At 43.8% G+C, this 21,486-nt stretch overlaps 1 protein-coding gene across 1 annotated transcript; it reads left to right on the top strand.

The window, feature by feature from the left end:
- Positions 1-1,273: 1,273 nt before the first annotated feature.
- On the top strand, positions 1,274-20,776 carry hgfb (hepatocyte growth factor b). Its single transcript, XM_084018470.1, has 18 exons — positions 1,274-1,418; positions 2,500-2,659; positions 2,848-2,960; positions 3,533-3,647; positions 5,197-5,339; positions 6,601-6,721; positions 7,712-7,830; positions 10,811-10,976; positions 11,082-11,215; positions 12,029-12,122; positions 15,442-15,572; positions 16,431-16,460; positions 16,956-17,061; positions 17,461-17,535; positions 17,742-17,891; positions 17,993-18,099; positions 18,486-18,628; positions 19,163-20,776. Exons 1-18 carry the CDS (start codon positions 1,370-1,372, stop codon positions 19,340-19,342), a joined length of 2,136 nt encoding a protein of 711 aa, XP_083874596.1. The 5' UTR covers positions 1,274-1,369; the 3' UTR covers positions 19,343-20,776.
- The last annotated feature ends 710 nt before the right edge of the window (positions 20,777-21,486 follow it).

Raw genomic sequence — 21,486 nt, 5'->3', positions numbered from 1 at the left:
TGCGGGCAATGTGTGTTTGTGAAATGTGACGAGTGAAAAAAGAAAAGAGCCCCCAAATGCATGTTTTGCATGCGAGAGGCTGCGTGTGAGGTTTGCATCGCAGGCGTGCGTACGTAAAGGAAGGTGAGAGAGGAGCAGCGAGAGAGAGAAGGAGACTTGCTCTCGGCTCCAGTGAAAGTATCTGACTCATGGCCGTTTGTTTATTATTGCTGAATGACTGTGGTCCTCTCAGGAAGCCGCAGGAGGATTACTCATTGGACCAGAGAGGGGATGGACTGTCTCCTCCAGTGTATTTATCCATCTCTACATCTGTTTAAGGAAAACACCGTGAATCCCCCATGATGCAGTAACTCAAAATCTACTATCTGTATGTACTCTACACCTCATCAGGCTGGAGGACAGGAGCGCTGCTCTATGACATCAGAGGCGTTTAGAGAAAAAACTGAGGCCAGCTAAGTGTCTCCTATCGCGCCGTCATCGCTGGGAATAGAGGTGACACTCAGGAGATGGATTGGGATCTCCCATCCTCATCCACCCCCTCCTGTAACTTTGCTTCTTATCTGACAAAGGGGGAAGAAGGAGAGTAGCATAAACATCCCCCCTCCTCTTTTACATCCCCACTGAGGTTCCCGGCGCTGACAAGTGCCTGTCAATATCTGTCTCATTGTGCACACCGTTTGGTGATCTTGGTGGGGGGAAAAAAAACAAAGTTACAAGACAATGATTGAGTGGGATGCTGCAGCGTGACAGGGAGGGTTGGACAGAGTCGTTATTAGGCTCCAGTTTTTCTCCACAGGGATTTTTATTGTGCCTCTGTTGGTAGTAATTGTACAGAATTGTGTTGCATAGGATTTTTTACATCTGTTAGTGCATAATTCAGAAGACTTCAATCAATACTTTTTGTTTATTTTGCATATATTTTTTTCCATATTTGAGTGGTGTAAATGGGGAAGAAAGGAGGGCGGGGGAACAAAGTCAGACAAAGAAACTGAGAGAGACAGAACCCTCATGTTTTCTTTGAATACAAGGTCTTGATTATGGTGGATAAAGATGTGGATTTGACATAGAGCATACACTTCTCAGCTTTGGCAACAACACTCAGGCCAATGAAGAACACTTGTTTGGAAAAGAGAAAGCAAAGGTGAGGATGAGATAAAGTCATACATACGCACGGAGAGAGAGGGAGGGAGGGAGGGAGGGAGTGAAGGGAGGGAGGGAGGCAAGGAAGTACTTAGAGAGGAGACGCATCCTCCGCGCAGTGGTGGAGGCAACATCTCCTGGTTCGCAGTCAGCCCGACAGCACACACCGAGCGTTTCTCCCCCTCCCTCCCCTCCATTTGTTCCTCAACTGTTGTTCTGTGACGCGGCGATGTGGATTTACAAGCTCATTTTCGGACTCTTCGTCATGTCTTGTTCTGGTAAGTTTGGATGGAAGCGTTTTCTGCTCACCAACGTCGGGGCTGGAGCTGGTGTCACTGACGCGTCGGTCTGCGCTCCGTTCAAAGACAGATGGTCCAACACGAGTTCAGAGAGGCTTTTAACGATCTTCATGTGATCAATAGATGTAGTGTTTTATTAGTTGTGACATATTTTGTTGCCTCTAACAGGATAACATCAGCGTGGTTGAAGTGCCATCTCGAGTAGATGCGTTTCTTAAGTTCTCCATTCTCGTTAGAAATAAAGATGCGTTTTATTATAACGAGCTGAGGCTTTTTAATCTTAACTCCTGGCGTAGTGCTGTCACTCCGCACCGAATACATCACTAGATAAATCAACTCTATGATAATGTGAATAAAAAAAAAACACTAGCAGGCATCCTATAACGCGCGGGGTTGCGGCTCCTCGTGAACGCTGGAAGTTGAGGATCGGACGAACGTGACGCATCCGGTCCTCTGTGATCCTCAGGTTGTTCACCCGCATCCCCCAAACGTCAAACAACACCTCGGATGTTTGTGTTGTTTACGCCAGAGAACCAACAGATTCCCGGGAACCTTTCAAACAGAAAACACGACATGATTAAGTTGGGTTTTTACCCTTTGCTTTTCTGTGTTGATAAGAGCTCCTGACGCGCCTTTCAGGTCCTACTTAACAGGAGGGGAAAGGGGTTTTTTTTTTGGGGGGGGGGGTCCTCAATGTAAATGTGCGCCTGACTCTCTGAATTGGCAAAGAACCTGCTAACAACTGAGGCAACATGCGTCACCGTGTGTGTGTGTGTGTGTGTGTGTGTAGGGGGGGATCCTATCTAATCCTTAGATTACAAGCAGACTCACTCACACATGACATGCTGTTGCACAGTGTGCAAGCTGGGCTCATTAGCACATAAACCGCCTCACAGACCCCATGAGAGGGGGTTTGCTGGTGTGTTTGTGTTAATTAATATAATTATTAAACAACAATTATAACCCTTGTTTCTCGTCATCCTCAACGCAGACAAAAGATTAGGATGATTAACAAACTGTAAACGCTGCTGAATGGTCACGTTATGTAATTGTGTGTCAGAGGGCAAAAGAAATGCGCTCCAGGACTACCAGAGGACTGACGGCGTACAGCTGGTTGTCATGTCTCCCGATTCCTCCCACATGACCAGAACCAAGAAGCAGAGCATGGCGAAGTGTGCCAAAGTCTGCAGCCGCAACAGAAGACTCCCGTTCAGCTGCAGGTATGTTTGTGCCCCTTTTCACTCATCCACACCGAACGGCTGCCAATGCACAGGGTTGATGGACGTGGTCCGTCTTGTTTGGCAGGCCTCCTCGCTACTCATGGAGCATACTCGGTTAATTGCTCTGTCATTATGTATACTTCATTTTTTTTTTCTCTGTTCTGTCTTCTTCCTCTCCTTTTCTTCAGAGCATTCCTCTATGATCATAACAACAGGAAATGCCAGTGGCTGTCGTTCGACAGGAACTCACCAGGAGCTCAGACTCAACCGGACTTCAACTACCAACTGTATCAAAAGAAAGGTGCTCCCTACTGTTCCTCCTTACCAGCTGATATAAGTCTCTGTTTCCCTTCATCACCAGATCTTTCCATCAGAAAAAAAACATCTAAAGAGTCACTTCAAGTCTGTTTTAAATACATGCAGGAGAATTTCATAACGCTATAAATGCCTGTCTTTGTTGTTATGCCCCCCCCTCGAGAGCAAATTAAGGAAGGGGCAAGGACCATTGTTGTGTTTATTGTGTGGTAGCACATTATGGCTCATTTTCTGTCATTAACTTTGCGTAAACGATGGAACCCCCGCCCCCCCATCCCACTAGACTGACCACAGGAGTGAGCATGCAGGCTGTGTAGCCCATTTCACTGCCTCCAAATGTTGTGCAGAAGATTAGGAAAACAGATTTTGCTTTTTGGCGTTGTCTCGTCCTTGTTAAGCTCGGCATTATAGCCGAGCGTCTCCTTCTGTCTGTTTTCTTCATCATCCACACTGGCTCTGTGTACACCACGCTGCAATCGAGGTTGTTGGCTCATCCCACTTGCTGACTCTCTTGTGCTGGCCTCTTGTCTCTCTGACTCGTCCCTCTCTGTCTTCCAGACTACGTGAGGGAGTGTGTTGTGGGTACGGGGGAGAGCTACAGGGGACGGCGGTCGGTGACTCTGACCGGGATCGTATGCCAGGCTTGGGCCTCTCCTATTCCTCACGAACACAAGTAAGAATGTCAAACCAAGTGATGTTAAAGCTGCTTCTTACTGTTAGTGTTGGTCTGTTAGTGATGCAATTAGCTAGTAGCTAGGGGCTACACTGTATGTGTCTGTGTGTGTGTGTGTGTGTGTGTGTGTGTGTGTGTGTGTGTGTGTGTGTGTGTGTGTGTGTGTGTGTGTGTGTGTGTGTGTGTGTGTGTGTGTGTGTGTGTGTGTATATATGCGTATGATATATTAAGGGTTGATTATGCTCCTGGGAGCAGTCATTCATCAGAACTGACCTCATTGTAACGCTTTACAGAGTCACAGATCATTTCCTGCTGCGGCTCTGCTGTTTATCTAGGTGTATGTGTGTGTGTGTGTGTGTGTGTGTGTGTGTTTTACTGGGATTAGGATCATATCTTACATGCTGCCTTTGGTTACATTTTTGGTACATCCCCTGCCTGAATTCCCAGATGAAGCTTATTTTCAATATTTTCTGATTTAGATCCCAATACAAAAAAAAGCCAATTAAGTGGAGTTTAAAGACAAATAAGCTTTCTATAGGATTATGAAAGATAATTTAATGAATTGCCCGGTAATCAACCAGATTACGTCTAATTTAATATACTGTAGATTTTATCTTAGGTGGGAAAAAGGCTGTTATGGTTTCTGAAATGTGACACAGAACAACTTGCAGTATGTTATCTTTTGGCCTCATCTTTGTTAAAATAATTAAAAAAAAGGCGTAATATTGTGTGTCAAGGGAGAACAAAGAAAATACCAGAATCATAATTCTTCTGAGGGCAAGTTTATTACTTGCCAGATATGAATAACCATCAGAGAAGCTCAGAAACGACACATGCAGTACATCTCGTCTTGGACCTTTATTATCTTTGAACCGCCGCCTCCTTCCTTCTCCACTCCCCCCTCTGCTCAGAGGTATTACGTTACTTTGAAAGGTTTTGTAGTGAGATGTCACCACGGCAGGCGAATCAAAGAGGGCGTACGTTTGTACGTCCAGTGTACCTGCTTTATCAGACTCTTAATGACATCTCTTGATCAGGTAATTAAACCCAGGCGCTTTGTGTGTTTCATCAGTCGACTCTCAGCCATGGAAAACTCGTTCCTCTACCTGTCATTAGCTTCTTCAGAACGTCCACTTTTCATCACCGCCATGTGGAAAAACACAGCTTGACTCAAAGACAACACTGCGTCCCCGATCACAACTGTTGATCGCAGCCATGTGCTCGCCCGATGTTGCAGACGTGAGTCAGTGTGTTTACACTCACACAGAACCAGCCTCATGGAAAACCCACCAACGTGTTTTCTGTCGTCAACAACGTCACCGTTACTTTCACACTTGTTCCTTTATCACCCGTCGTGTTTCCAGGCGTTTGGCAGCAGCTCGCTCATACATGCGTGCAGAATGTGTCACTCTATCGGAGAGGTATAAAAATGTGACCTTGGGTGTTTTTCCACAGAGACGGTGTGCTCTGCATGCCAGCTGAAATGCTTGGCAACCGGACTTGTTTTATGTGTCATTTCTGTTGTAACTGCAACTCTGCTCTTCGACAGATTCATGCTTAAGAGTTTCAGGAAGCAGGACCTCAGAGAAAACTTCTGTCGCAACCCGGACAACTCCACTGTTGGCCCATGGTGCTTTACCACTGACCCCCGGCTCAGACATCAGGAGTGTGGCTTACCACAGTGTTCACAAGGTAGGCCACACACACACACACACACACACACATATTTCTGTATGTATTTGGGCAGACATTTATCTTAAAATAATGTCCATTCCACGTTGCAAATTGCCTCGCCAATGGAGGCTTGATAGTCTGAAATGAGCTGCAGCAAATTAGGATTTAAGCAACACTGGCTCTTACTGTGCTCCACTCCACATCTGTGTGTGTGTGTGTGTGTGTGTGTGTGGGATTGGCTGCAGCCATTTCCAGGTGTGTGGCTCAGTTTAAGCTGTCCTCTCTCATTCTTTCTGGTTCAGGGTTTTGTAAATGCTTTGAACCTAAAGAGGCTGGTGTCGGAAAGTTAGAGGATATTAATCCCCTGCCATCTCCTTTTATAGGGATATATATATATATATATATATATATATATATATATATATATATATATATATATATATATTAGCTACTTTATCCTTCCCTGTGCACACAAGGTAACTGCTGATTTCTGGGAGTTATGGGTGTTATGGGCTGGCATAAGTATAACACCTTCCCACTGGTGTTTGAGCCACAGTGTTACTGATGATGAAGAAAGGGATGACGCTGACCTCTGTTATCTAATCTTTGGGGGTCGGTGCTGTCAGAGGGGTTGTTTCCTCTGCATGTGTGACACTGGATCACCTAAATAAGGAGCCGACTGTGGCTCGATAAAACAGGATGGGAATCCTTGCTGCCAACTCACATGAGGGGGTCCCCGTCGGGTTATCACAGGTTGCACAACAGAGATAATTGCTCTTATTTTGATGGAGAGCCTGCGTTCAATCAGACGGAAATGTACTGGATGGGGTTCTCCAGAAAATTAGCTGGCCCTAATAGGAAACACACACATATGGACATGCGAGCATTGGCGTGTGCAATCACAAGTAAATGCGCTCTCTCATGCAGGCAGTGGACTCATAAACATCTGTTTCTAATCGGTGGGCTCTCTCTTGTTTACACTAGACAGCGTGGACTAGTCATCCTGCAAAACATGGTGCCTTCTCCACATCAAAGAGATCATTGCTGTCTTTAACGTGACGCATAATAAGTGCGTCTTTACCTTAAGTGTTTGTGTTTAATATCTGATCTTAGGAGAGATTCATCACATTGGAAAATCCAAAAAGTATCCTGACTTATTTTCATTCAGTCCTTTCTGTCAGTTTTTTTGTGATTTTTGTTGGTAATTTGAGTCTGTGTTCCTCTAAGCTGTTGCTCCGTGTGTTTTGTGGATGTGTGTGCGTGTGTTTTGCGTGAGTAGTTGAGTGTATGAACTGTAATGGGGATGATTACAGAGGACCCATGGACCACACAGAGAGTGGAAAGGAATGCCAGCGCTGGGACCTGGAAGATCCACACAAACACCTGTACCATCCCAAGAGGTAACACACCCACACACCCACCCAGACACACACACACACACACATTTGTCTGCATCACTCATCATAGCGCTTAATTGTGCGTGCTCAATCACACTTAGGCCCACACACATGCATAGGTATAATTTACAGCAAAGACCATGATGAGAATAAATCGTGTGATAAGTTCACACACTAATTTCCTGTGGTCGGAGTGCACTAACTCTGGAGTGATTTAGAGTCAGCCAGTGTGCCTTTTCCCTGCAGGAATGCTATCAGAATCCAGTGTATGATTGTATGTTTTTAGCAGAGCTATGCTGGGAAAACTCTTTATTCTCACTTAATTGTCCAAAATCCCTTCAAATTCTCAATAGATTAAAAAGAATCCTTTAAGCTCTCAGTGACTTGTGTCCAGCCATATAGATAAGCTCATACCTATTTTAGGGAGGCCATGCATTTTAGCCTGTATTAGTATTCCTTACATGATCCTCGTTGCCGTGTGCATGCGTCTCCGTGTCTAGAGTATGTTGGAGCTTGTCATACGGCAGGTGGTCTGGATTAGCGGGGACTCGTTAACACATCTTTAATCACCCCAGGGTTTGTGTAAACGAGGTCCCAGACTGCTCGCAGCTCTAATGCAATGAGAGGGTCCCACAGCCTGATGATGCACGCCCGCAGGCTGGAGGCTTGGAGGGATGTGGGACTCTGGGATGCCTTACTGTAGAACACCTGTAGTGGGGCAGCCTATTATCTTCCTCACTCCCATGAGCTCTGAACAGATTCACAGATGGCGTCCTCGCACCGTTCCAGCTAGTAATGCTTCAATTAACGCGCAAGAGCGAATTGGCTCTCCACTTCTATTCAGAAGGAACATGGAAACGTGGGTCTCGTTTCAGGCGCCTCTGGGCTTTAAGGTGTTTTCAAAAGTCAGAGTTGCGCTATTATGTCATGCAACAGTGTGGTACATTTTTGTTGTTGACCATTGAAGTTATTATACTGCTCGTTTTGCATTAGGTACCCCGACAAGGGCCTGGACGATAACTACTGCAGGAACCCAGACGGACGCCACAGACCCTGGTGCTTCACCACAGACCCAAACACACCCTGGGAGTACTGTGACATCAAAGTTTGTGGTAAGCACGCGCGCATGTCTGCTTGTTTGTGTGTGTGATATAATGTCATGCATGTTAAGTGGAAGTGCATATCTGTACGTGGGTGTGTTGCTGTTCTGTGAAGTGTGACAGACAGCACCAGAGTTTGCAACTTCCTGTTTCTTTTGAATTTTTTACCACTCACTCTCATTGGCTATACTATGGAATACACACACACACACACACACACACACACACAGGCGTGAACACTCAGACTTCCCCTCTTTGGTTTGGCTCTGTTATGTCTTCTCTAATAGCCAGAATGTTTATTTTCCCTCTGCGCCACTGGACTGCTGTTTATTGTTCTATGCCAGCTCTTATGTGTGGCGGTCAAACTGCACCGGGCTCAGTTACTGCTCCACATTAACCTCCTGTTACACGCGCAGACACAACACCAGGGTCACACACACTACAGGCAGATTGCTTTCATTACACCCCGTACACTTAGTGTAAGCAGCGTGATTGATGTGTGCGCTAGGTGTTTGTGTCACATCTGGCGTGGTGTCTATACTGAGAAGTGTATCAGCCGATGCATGCTCTCAGTTGACCTGCAATCAGTGTTGGGCAGCAATGTGTTACTGTAATATTATTACTGTCCCTAGGGATTACAATTTCCAAAACAATACTTGTATATTACAGTTATAAATCTAAGTAATACTGCGTTACAAGAAGGCAGCTTGTTTGCTGGTCCAGGTAACCTTATGCTAGGATAACGCGGCAGGTCAGTATACACGCAAATATCACCTCAGGCGCGTGTTTCCCCTCAGTTGCAATTTAAATAAAACACGCCAAGTTCTAGATGGTAGGTGCTCAACCTGTGTAGGAGTCTCCATGCACGCCTTCTATTCCGGTCCATGTGCAGCAGCGCCACGTATAAGCGCAATATCGATAAGCAGATGTGGTGATCATTAAATACTCCAATCCACGTCACACCCCAGTGGTGTCACAGTTCATAGAAGCGACCAGTCTGATGTGTATAGATGTGTTTATGGTTATACTGTGGCAGCCTGGTGTCGTTTTCAGGCATGTTTACGAGGCTGAACACAGCGAACAGCCGTGCGTGCGGGTTAGCACTCTAGCACGCCACGTCTCGGAGGCTGCAGCATATGTGTGTCCTTCAGTTCATGGTATCCCTGCAGCATCTGAAGGCGAGCCGTTTCATACAGCGGAGAGTAGCTGTTGACAGCAGACAGCGCAACAATCAACCACAGCACTTTGTAGATCAATGCAGACTGGTTTTAATGACTCTCCCGCTTCGATCACATTAAATCCGGCTGACATCGGGCAAAGGCAGGGTACACCCCGGACAGGTCGCCAATGTATCGGGACTTGAAAGTGATATAATGTAAGTCATTTCCAACTTATTACACTGGTACAGGACATAAAGCAGAGAGAGCAGTGTTGTTGTTGGGCACAGCTCCTTCCTCCTGAGGCTGTGACTGGCCTGCTGGAATCATCAGCAGTCCTGGCACCATGTTTACTAGATGGAACTCCTCCATGTGGACCCAGTGATTCACTATTCCCCTCTTTTATCCCCCCCTCCTCCCCACTACCCCTAAAAAAATCTGTCTCGCTCTCTATTCTCTCACTCCCTCTCTCTGATATGGGAGTGGGTTGGGAACAGACCAAGTTTACGACCCAGTTATTCTTAATCAAAACAAGGCGGAGAGGAGAGAGACAAAGTGTTCTTTTGTCAAAGCCTGCTCTCGTGTTTACTGTCACAACTAGTGCACGTCTATTATTAGACATATTGTATGGACCGAAAATGTCTGTTTTTAGAGTCTTGGAGATCTGCAGCGTTGCACATCGCCGGACACAATGGCCCACAATGTTGGGGCTGATGAACTTGTGTAACTTGTGCGTAATGAGCAGCCCCCCTCTGCAAAGCAAAGTAGAGCAGATAAGATTCCCCGGCCTTGTTTGTCCAATTCGGGGCCATATCAGCCTCATTATACCGGCTCTCCTACATCTGTAGAATGAGCTGTTATGTAGAGAGAAGGTGGTCCGAGACATTGAGGCTGTTTAGCCACTCATCATGTCGCACTGGCTGTGTTACTTGTGGCTAATTTACTTGCTTGTTACTCTTCATATACTTTTGTTTCTGATTATAATCAGTATTTGCAACTTTCATGTTAACACTGCAAGATTTTTTTAGGCCAATAGATTGGGCCATCACTCCTGATCAGAGCAAATTGTGGACCATTTTATGTTGTTGGGATTTTATACGACGAGTTAGGACCTCTACATGAACTGTGTGAGTGGGAGAGATGGTAATGAAAGGAGAAGGCAAATGGAAAATGTGTAACTTGCCATGCGTGTCACATAGAATATTATTCTACAATCTATCGAGATTCCAGTGCAGTGCCGTGGTTCATAAAGGTGAAGAGTGAGCTGAAGTTTGCCTCACTCTTAGAAAGTTCAGTCTCCCACATCTCTCCGTCCACCGTTTCAAACACATTTGGCTTTGTCTTTGCCTACCATTTAAATGGCAGCAAAAATCAGCAAGCCAAAACATTTCCGTTTCATGTTTTAATGAATGTTTGTGTTTTACAGTCAAATGGGAGAATATGTACCGACGTGGAATTACACAAATGTAATTATGAGCTACCTGCTGTTAGGTTCAGTGTTTAATGCTGAGTGTTCAAAAACCATTGAGTGTAAGTGTTTGAGAAAAGTGTGGCAAGGCAAGCAAATGTGGAAATACAAAGCTTATTTTTTCTTAAGGAGTTGTAACACCTTTCATGTTTCAACTATAAAACCACAGGATAGAGTCTTTACTACTGTACTTGTTTTTTTGTTGTTTTATCACGCTGTAAAACCAAAAGCTTGGGTTGTTCAAAAAAAGCAGAGAGCTAATCTAAATCTAGACTATTTCCTTTATCTGGGTCTGGTAAGTAATTATGCTGTATGTTACCATGAACAAAGTCACCCACGCCTTCATTTATCTTTTGCTATTTCACAGAAACTCCTCCTAAAAGCAATGTGGTGGAGACAACAGAGTGTGTCCAGGGCAGAGGAGAGGGTTATAGGGGGACGGTAGACATCATGCCCACCGGACTCATCTGCCAACGCTGGGACTCTCAGTATCCCCACAACCACACGTTCGTACCTCAAGCCTACCCCTGCAAGTGAGTCAGACTCTCACATAAGACAGCCGTCCACACACTCACTCACCCACCTGCATGCACTTATATCCGAGCGGATTACAGGACGACTTTATCTGTGTTTTCCAGGGACCTGAGAGAAAACTTCTGTCGGAATCCAGATGGCCAAGAATTCCCATGGTGCTTCACTACGGACCCAAGGCTCCGCAAAATGTCCTGCACCAACATCCCTCAGTGCGGCGCCCAAAACAAGCCTGTCAGCGGTGAGAGACTCAGCTTTATTCCAAGCTGATTTTCACTACAAGGATACAGTCTATGTGTTCATCATTTTGTGAATGAGTTCACACGAGACTCTGTAACCGCACATTGGCTCGTAACCACGTATTCCTCCATCCCCGCGGAGCACTGCGGCCCTATAGGACTGTGGGAAGGACTGACCACGTCATCTCACATAAATGAACTCTGACAGCGGCGCAGGATCGTCAGGTCTCACTGGACAGCGAAAGATGGAGAGGAAGGATTAGTGCTGGATGGGAGTCTCTCTGGGGTAGCAAGACTTTTGAAAGTTAAAGATGTAGATCTGTGGCGGGGAGCACTCAATGAAAATGTCCCGAGGGATCTTATAGGGACATGTCTTTGAGAGTATGTAGCCTTGCGTTGGGTTTATTATAAAGTTGTGGTCTAGTCTGGAGGGTTGATTGCGTTCCCATATAGAAGTGAGGGTGATGGACAGCTTCCAACCCTTATTTTGACCTGCGTTTTTCTAAGGCATCGTTCTAGACGACTTCTTTGTGTTCCCAGCCATGTCTGTTCTCCAATCACAACCACTAGAGCTCAGAAACTAAGAGTTGTATGTATGTCTCGGGAACAACATGAGCACATTTCTTCAAATTTGGCACAAACATCCCCTTGGACTGAATAGAATTTGGTGATTGATATGCTAATTCTGACAATTTCACCCAAGTGTCTGTGATTAAGTCATTTTCCACAGACGTGGATGTAAATTGCAACTTTGCAAAGTATGCCTTTCTCATTTGATCTCCTTTTCTTTTTCTTTTTCTTTTTTCTAAATCCAGACTGCTATGAAGTTTTTGGAGAGAATTACCAAGGAGAGCAGTCAAGGACGAGATCAAACCTTCCCTGTGCTCCCTGGACAGACCACAGCAACAGGTCAGCACACTGGATCCCTGCAACGTTCTGACCTAATAACCTTCCCCAAACTCCTCCTACGATGTCGACATACCTGCACCACCATTACACAACAAATGCATGTTTTGTGGCTCTCAAAAGGAGAAAGATGTATTTAAGAAATAAGCTCTTTGTGATACAAGCTTGTGCAATGACAGGCCTCAGTGTGCGGCGGGAATGTGCACAAACCTGAGACGTGGTGGTTAGTGCGGGCCGGCGTCCTATTTTTGACCTCTATTACGACTTTACGACATTATTGTTGTTAGCAGATCCAGTCAGGCCTCTTTGTGGCTCCTGTGGGTGCAGCGAATGCCCTCTCCAGCTTCTCTTAATGACAAGAGAAGTGTTTCCCTGAAGATGACCTAACTCAGCAGGAATGACTCAGAGTGATAACTTGGCTTGGGGATATACACTTTACTCCTCACCTTTTGACCCCAAACCCTTCCTTTGTAAGAACACTTCAAAGCCAATCAGCTCCACTTCTTGGCTCCTGCCCAGGGGTAAAACATCAGGTCAAGGGAGTCACGGGCCCGATCCCACACATGTCCACACTCACGGACTCGTGGACTTTGAGGTGCTTTCCCGCAAATGTCTGTAATTGTTTAGGAGTGTCAAATTGTTAAGTGCTTGAGGGCTCTCTTGCAGACATTTTGAAGCCCTTCGTGGTCACTTTTCACAAGTCGGCATTTCTGCGTCCTTTTTGCCTGAAGGAATTAACCACAAATAATAGCATTGTGACATTAAAGTGGGGGATAGCAAGGGAAGTGCAGGCGTAAAAAAACAACAAAAACAGTAACAAAAGAGGTCTGCACATGTTCAGCCTGGCATATTAAATGAATGTAGAAACATTATGGTTTTAAGCTACATATGAAGTCAGAGGGATGCAAAGAGAGTCTTTATTACACACCTGATCGATTGATTCATCAACCACTTCTTTTAATTTTGCTTATCAAAGCTGTTTTGCCAAAACAAGTAAAAATATTATTTTGAATTACCTCTCGTCTGGTATGGCAAGAGCATCGGAGATGTTCATTTTTTTTTAAACCCACAATTGTGCATCATATGATCAGGGTTACATAGTCACGTTAGAGAATAACTGAACTAGGCAAGGCAAGGCAAGGCAACTTTATTTGTATAGCACATTTCATACACAAGGCAGACTCAAAGTGCTTCACATCATAAAACAAAGTGAGAAGAAAAAGAAAAAAAAATAGAAGAATTAAAAGAAAATAATAAAAAATTTAAAAATGCATTACAGAAAGAAAAGAGAATAAAAACATATTTGCAATAATTAAAAACAGTGCAGACATTAAAATATTTAGCAGAAAGCTATGGTGAACATAAAAGTTTTCAGTCTAGTTTTAAAAGTGGTCAGAGTTGGGGCAAGTCTTACATCTTCAGGAAGTTTATTCCAGCCATTCGTTGCATAGTGACTAAATGATGCTCTCCCGTGATTGTTGTTTACTCTGGGAATCACTAACAGATTGGTCTCAGAAGATCTTAGTGGTCTAGAAGTCTTATGTAGTGGGAGCATATCAGTGATATACTTCGGTCCTAGACCATGTAGTGATTTATATGTGAGCAGGAGGATTTTGAAATCAATCCTCTGACATACAGGGAGCCAATGTAAGGATTTAAGAATTGGTGTAATGTGCTCACATTTTTTGGTCTTTGTAAGAACTCTAGCAGCAGCGTTCTGAACAAGCTGTAGCTGCCTGACAGTTTTTTTCGGAAGACCTGCAAGGAGACCATTACAGTAGTCTAGCCTACTAGTAATAAAGGCATGTACAAGTTTTTCTAAGTCTTGAGCTGACATGAGCCCTCTAAGTCTTGCTACATTTTTTAGGTGATAGTAGGCTGATTTTGTTACTGATTTAACGTGACTGTTGAAATGTAAATCAGAATCCATAATGACCCCAAGATTTCTGGCTTTGTTTGAGGTTTTCAGGGACAGAGAGTGAAGGTGTTGAATAACTTTAAACCTTTCTTTTTTAGCACCAAAAACAATTATCTCAGTTTTATCCTCATTTAGTTGTAGGAAGTTTTGGCACATCCAGTCTTTGACTTGCTCAATGCACTGGCACAGAAGATCTATGGGGCGATAGTCGTTTGGTGATAGTGCTACATAGATTTGGGTGTCATCGGCATAGCAATGGTGGTCAATGTTATTATTTTGCATGATTTGTCCTAGTGGGAACTAGAGTTTTGGCTGAACTGCATCTATCCTGAAAATTGAAAAGATGCTCCTAAAAAGTGGAGAAAACCCATAACCAGTGTAGCATTACCAGCACAAGTCTTTCTCTCTTTTCTGTGGACCTTTCACAGGAACTTAGCCTGTGTCTCCTCACAGGTCTTGAGGCGTTGTAGTTGTTGTTCACCGACAAATAAACTGTACCCACCCATTAGAAGGAGGCATATAGGGGTCTGTTTGTTTTGAGCACGTACTCCAGCTGGCGATAAATGATGGATTCAACATGTTTGTGCATCAGATTATTGTTGCAGCTGGGCGGTTTATTAGGCTCAACAATGAGAGGTTAACGTCACGTTGCTGTCACAGCACAGCTCTGATATCGGACCAGATACTGGTCCCTATAAATAAAAAAATAGGTTTGGTGGTTTAGTTACTCTTTAAGTTGCTGACCCATTTGTATTTACATTTCAATCCCTTGCAGCCTCTCAACCATTTACCAGGTGACATCAGTTAAGTGCTTGAAGGCTCAGAGTTTAATGGGGGATATTGTGATCGGAACACAGCGAGAGCTGGATGTTATGCTAGCTCGTGGAAACATAACACACTCTGGATCGCCTTGATTTGTTACCCAGTTTCTTCCATACATCTCTGTCCTCTTACAATTCTCCACCTAACTGACTACTAGGAATTCAGTGTGGGAAAGAGTTCTGTTTGTGGTTTTAAAACTCTTACGAGAATCCCCCCATGTGTGGGATACATGTCTGCATGAGCGTGTATTAGTTATGTGAGTGTAGGTGGGTGCATACTGTCTCAGTGAGTAATTCCTTCGCAAATCACCTCCTTATCTTGTCCGGAGGGACGGAGCCTACACAGCTGTGTAGTTTGACTGTCCAGATCCTGTCTGACAAAATTTGTTCAGCTTTTACTAATCGTTATAAATCACCAGCTAAAATCCTTTTTTTTTTTCCTTCATCAACAGCCGGATTATCTGCGTAAGGCAGGGGAAAACAAAAACGTCCTTTTTGGTTTGGAAAATGATTCTTTTGGGCCTGCTGAATGTCGATGAGAGATAAGTTATTGGAGCTTTTTTGTGCTCGCATGTTTGTCCAGTGGCGAGAGGGGCATGCTGACGACCGGCCTGGAGGGAAACTACTGCAGAAATCCTGATAAAGACAAACACGGCCCCTGGTGTTACACCAACAACTCTGCCATTCCCTGGGACTACTGCAATGTAAAACCATGTAAGTGTGTACATGCAAGTCTTCACACAATCACACACAGTTAGTGGAAAACAATATGTGTAAGTCTGTGTGGAATCTTTGTGATTCTTCCTGCTCTCAGTAGTGTACATTACTGGTTGTCTGTCTGCCTTACACACACAATCACACACTTCACACACAGGTTAGTGTTTGTCAGAGGAGATTCACAACTCACCAGGACGATGGGGATGGGCTCCTAACTATTCCCACATGGACCAGGATCCAGGGCCATCGTGGCTATTGTGTGTGTGGCTGTTTTCAATTAGGGTTTATTTACTTGTGGCATGGTTTGTATTCTTTATATATAAAAAAGGAGACAATTTAGCATGTTTTAGCCTATTTTCTACTCAACAAAAGGAGAAAAGTGCGCATGTTTTCTACTTATTTCCTACGCTGCTTATCCTTTTCATCGCAGCCAATCATTTCGCACACAATGCTGCTGTGTTTGACATTTTAATATATGTTATCTACTGTTAGATATCTTGTCGCGGTTCCACTAATGTTGCAAGGTAATGCAGTGCAGTCGTGTAAGCTGCTTGAACCTGCAAGATTAATGTACTGTTGATATTAAATTAGCGGGGACATCGATGTTTACTTTGATGGATTACATGACACAACCAGATTGTGCGTTAGAGCGTTTCAGACTGTACAGAAATGAATGGAGACCAATGTCTGTCCTGAAAGTAAAGGAAACGTATGTTGAAAAAACTGTTTATCTTGCATTTGAAACATGACACGGCAGATAAGCACGAGGGCCTCGGGGAAATTTGCACCCCTGTGTGAGGTCGCCTTTCATCTTGCTTCAGTTAATACCTTGTTTGTCTCCTGTACTTTCTTCAGGTGGTACTTCACAGAACAACATTCCACTTGGTGAGTGTCTCCTCCTGCTCTGTGTTCGCGTATGGCTCGGCTGATTATATGTATTTGATAGCCTCCAAGGTGTTTTTCAGAACCTCATGTAGTCATTTTTATGTCCAGCTATTACAGTAGGTAATGATGCTGTCGCGGTGGCATCTGTCTCTGTGAGTGTGTATCTGTCGGGCTCATTCTTCTGCACATAACAACGGAGGCTGAACCTCTCAATCTCTTGACATATAAGGTTCAAATGACACCCATGTGTCACATGAACATATTCAATAATTACCTTAATGAATTGCCTCATCGGACTACTTATGTTTTATATATTATGATTATCATGGTGAATCATTAGGCAGCTCAAGTGCCACTTGTAACTGTGTAAACAATATGACACCACAGTATGTCTGTGGTTGTAAATGCATATGTATGTCTTAAATTAAATGCATATTATATGAAAGGAGGATCATTTGTGTGTGTGTGTGTGTGTGTGTGTTTCTGCTTTTGCAGGTGAGCTGTCCTCTGTGGTGTGTTTTATCCATAAAAGAACCAGGATTGTGGGAGGAGGTCCGGTGGGCATATCAGACGGCAGCTGGATGGTCAGCATACAGAAAGGGTACATTTAACATTCTACACATTTCTCTCTTCCCTGAAGAAAGGCCATCCTGCCCAGACCACCTTTGAATTCATGACTAAATTTACACACTGCATTTATTTTTTCAGCAGTTTTCATGTTTGTTTTCAGTGGAGGGGGTTCAAATGCTGTATCGGAGGCCATTATTCTTAGACATACATGCATACGTATATCGGTTCAAAGCACATTCACTGTCTTAATTCTACACACACCATCAGTCCTGCAATACCTCAGTCAAGTTTGAGATGAGATCAAGTCCATTTTGTACATACCTGTTTTTCTGATTTCCTAACATGCAGTTTTTAAGAGTAAAAGTATTAATTTGTTAATGGTATTTTCCAGGTTTCCTTCATGTGTCACTTGTGTTTGTGCTCTCTTCAGGTCGCAGCACTGGTGCGGGGGTTCACTAATCCGGGAGGAGTGGGTCCTCACTGACAGACAGTGCTTCTCCTCATGGTAACTTCAATGTCCGATGTCTGTTAATGACGGCTCTTTCTTTTTGCTTGACTGTTGAACTGTGAATTTTGCTTTTATACCCTCAGTGTATTAAATGTAAGATGTACAGTTCTAATGTATTTCTCTTATTCAAGCACAAGTTATGAACTGACTCTCTTTAGCGATATAATGTTGAATATTCTGTTAAGTTTTAACTCTGTCTTCAGTGTTCCAGACCTCAGTGAGTATCAGGTGTGGCTTGGAGTCTCAGATATTCAAGAGGGCGCCCCCGACTGGTCCAAGAGGCAGGAAGTGAGCATAGCTCATGTGATATGTGGTCCTGAGGGCTCCAGTTTAGCCCTCATAAGGCTGTCTAAGTGAGTACCTGGAAAAACAATTTTCAAAGATATATTGATATACTGTCAATTTGTACATGATGTTGATCGCTGTACTTTCTGTGTTAATTAAATACGTGCAGGCCTGCCCTTCCTGCTGACAATGTCCATACGCTTCAGCTACCTGTGGCTGGCTGCTCCATCCCAGAAGGAACAATTTGTAAAATGTATGGATGGGGGGAGACCAAAGGTATTCTATATTCTACTTTTACTAAGGCTGTTGTATCTACTTTCCAGGTCTACAATTTATTGCATTTATATTGCTTTTCCTCTCTAAGAGTTCAGGTTTATTCAGTATATTCTGGAGGTGCAAAAACATACTGTAATACAACCCTCTCTAAAATAATAGGTTACTGTATAGCAGAGGCCACATGTTTCTCAACTGAGTTAGTTGCTCTTGTTGGTTGGATCAATATACAGACAAAATCAGGGATGATTGATATTGATATATGCTTTTGAAAATAAAATCATGCTAAATATGATACAGCGCTACAATTCTTTGAGTTCTACAAAAGTTTATATTTCATATGCCACGACTGAAAAGAGGCAATAAAGTGCAACCTTTAACTCTTGCAGGCACTGGCCATGAAGACCTACTGAAGGCGGTCGATCTGCCCATTGTCAGTAATGTGAGGTGCAGAGAGATGCACAGAGGGAACCTCCACATCACCAACACCAAGATTTGTGCCGGAGGCAAGAGAAACGAGGGAGTGTGTGAGGTAAACGCATACATATTCTTTTCCCAGTGAGGAGTTTTACCATAAAACACGAGGTCAAATATGTGTCTCAGTGATCCGAAGGAAAACACTAGAACTCAAATGGTGCGTTCAGGCCTCTTTGGTAAACAAGAACAGGCCTTTTGGTCAAAGTAATTGTACCCAGTGTGAATATATGAGTACATTAGCGGCTTATTTCAACACAGACCTTTCAAAGAACGGTTTGATCCAGATTTCAAACAAATGTTCTTTGAATTCGTAGTAAGTATTCGGTCCGTTGTTAAAAAAAAAAAGAAAAAAAAAACACCAGCTGGAGAGTGTTTCACTAAGTTTCATCAGCGATCAAAGCATCGGCTTTGTGGTTTCTAGCTTTGGAGAAGAACTGTCCACTTCACAATTCACTAATGGTGCTGTCTGTCACGAGCGCTTAAAAATGCATTTTGCTTCCATTTGACCTTGTCATAAATCTAAATGGTGATGAAAGTCATCTCTAAACCTGTGACAGAGCGAGAGAACAATCTCTTTCTTCTTTTGCAGAGGGATTACGGCGGTCCTCTGGTGTGTCAGGACGGTGAGATCAGGGTGATTGTGGGAGTGAGCGTTCATGGCAGAGGCTGCGCTCGGGCCAATCAGCCTGGCATCTTCATCAACGTGCCCTTCTACACGCAGTGGATCTACAAAGTCTTCAAATATTACCCCAACCCTGAGATCGTCTAGAGACTCGTTCGAGAATGAAACAGAACCAGGGGGACTAAATCAAACCTAGAGCCTCTACTTCTGTAAATCAAACTGTGCACTCAGGACACCTGTTTTAGTTTATTTTTTTATGTTGTCCGTACCTGCACAGCCAACAGATCATTAAGACTCCTGATCTGAGCACTCGTAATAGATGAATGCATGGGGGGGGGGAAAGACTGTGATTCAAACGCATCATAAACAGATACCCATTCTTTGATTGAGTTGGGAGCGGACCAGGCAGACATTTGATTTGATTCATTTTTCAAGGTTTTCTTATGGTAGCAAACCCACCAGAGTGGTATGTGTGTATGTGAATACTCTCGATTCCTGGCATTACTTGAATGTTTTAACACCAAAGTGCAGTGGTTCAGCAGCTCCTTTTGAAGAGTACATCAATGAGCCACTTCGAAAAAGAACTATCCAGTGGTAGGGCAACGTGAAGGGCACTCTTGTCAAGCGTCATGCATCTCCAGGGGGCTTAGATATAGTGGTTGTTACTGTACATAGTATTATAATGAGTGTATTTGTGGCACTCTAATGGTGATTTGGGTCTTATAGATCTATGACAAGAGAAATGAATGTTGTGGCAGGCGGATAAACGGTATGCTGTATGGAAAGACCAAAATGAACTCCATTTTCAGTATTTTAATGTTATCACAAAGCCACTGACTGTATATATGTGTGTGCTATTTTGTGTAGATGAAAGGAATGTATGACTGGTCAGCTTTATATGATTTTTTTTTTTAAAGCAGAAAATGTAACATTCATGTGTACACACAAGCTCTACATACAACATTGAATATGTCCTTACATTTATGTGTTTATAACGTTTTTCTTCAGCGGTGTCAGTATGAAAAAAAAGAAAATGTGTGTGTGTGTGTGTGTGTGTGCGCACGCACAAGCATGCGTGCGTTTCAGCCCGAGCTGAATGAATTATCATCTTCCCCCACACTCAGACCTTGGCAGATCTCCAATTTCAATCCACTCTGGATATTAGCGTCACAAAGTCTATCACATCAAACTTTGTCATGGAAAAGCAGGGACGGTCTTTGTAACTGCATCATCTGTAATGGAGGCGTCACTGAGATGACTGAAAAGGCCCTTAAAACAAATTAACACATCTCTTTTAGCAGTGTAAATGATTGGGATGGCTTTATCACAACTGCATTATAATTGTGGAGGAATAAAATGTTTCTGCGTGTTTGTGTGTGTGTGTGTGTGCACTGAAAGATGCTGCAAGCTGCTATATTCTACAGATTGTACAGTACCGTCTTCCGTTCTCTGTATGATGTCCATTCATATGTCATGTTATCTTATCCAATATGCTAAATGTTAAACCCAATTTCAGCAATTATTTGAAATGTTTTACGTCGGTCACTATATTAAATGTTTTTTTGTTTGTTTTTTATCTGAGAGATTTGTTTTAATTTCAGCATTATTCGAACGCCCCATTTGTATGTCCTGAATGCAAATGTGTGTCATCTCAGCCGCTTCTCCTGCTTTCTGTATAATTAAGTCAAAGCTGGTGTGCTTTCCTACCAGTAGATGGCACCACAGCAGCACTGAGACTATTGGTTTGGTAATCTTTCTCCCCCCCCTCTCTCTTTCTCTCTCTCTCTCTCTCTCTCTCCCTCCCTCTCTCTCACACACACGCTTTCCAACATGTTTAGTCACACTCTCATCCACTTCCATGCACATAGAAGCACAAACACACCACCCATTTCAGCCTTGTAGCTGTCCTTGATTAAGTACTACAACAGAATACTTGTATTCTGTTGTACTCAGGGCTTGGACAAATAGTAAAGGATAGATGTGTGTGTGTGTGTGTGTGTGGGGGGGGGGGGGGGGGGGGCATGAGGGTGTATCTGTGAGTTTGTAAGAGGGGTGAGAAGCGGAGCGAGCGAAGGTGAAAGAGCATGGGGAAGCGGGGACCAGGGAGCTGGAGATTACTTGTGAATACCTTGATGGTGTATTTAGGGACTTCTGGAGCAAGCAGAAAATACACAGGATCGACTTTTTCTGTTGCTGTGCACACTGTGTGCACTGATGCTGACAAAACACACGCATGCAGGACACACACACACACACACACACAGGCACACGAACACAGCGCTCTCTGATAA

This window comes from Eutrigla gurnardus (assembly GCF_963514095.1).
Source record: "Eutrigla gurnardus genome assembly, chromosome: 9".
NCBI classification, from domain to species: Eukaryota; Metazoa; Chordata; class Actinopteri; order Perciformes; family Triglidae; genus Eutrigla; species Eutrigla gurnardus.
Note: the sequence above shows the minus strand (reverse complement) of the source record. Positions and strands in the feature narration are given on the sequence as shown.

Coding starts and splice junctions, on each gene's coding strand:
- hgfb (XM_084018470.1), top strand. CDS start 1,370: ATGTGGATTTACAAGCTCATTTTCGGACTCTTCGTCATGTCTTGTTCT. Junction 6,722..7,711: donor CACCTGTACCATCCCAAGAG/GTAACACACCCA, acceptor GTTTTGCATTAG/GTACCCCGACAAGGGCCTGG. Junction 17,062..17,460: donor ATGGTCAGCATACAGAAAGG/GTACATTTAACA, acceptor TGCTCTCTTCAG/GTCGCAGCACTGGTGCGGGG.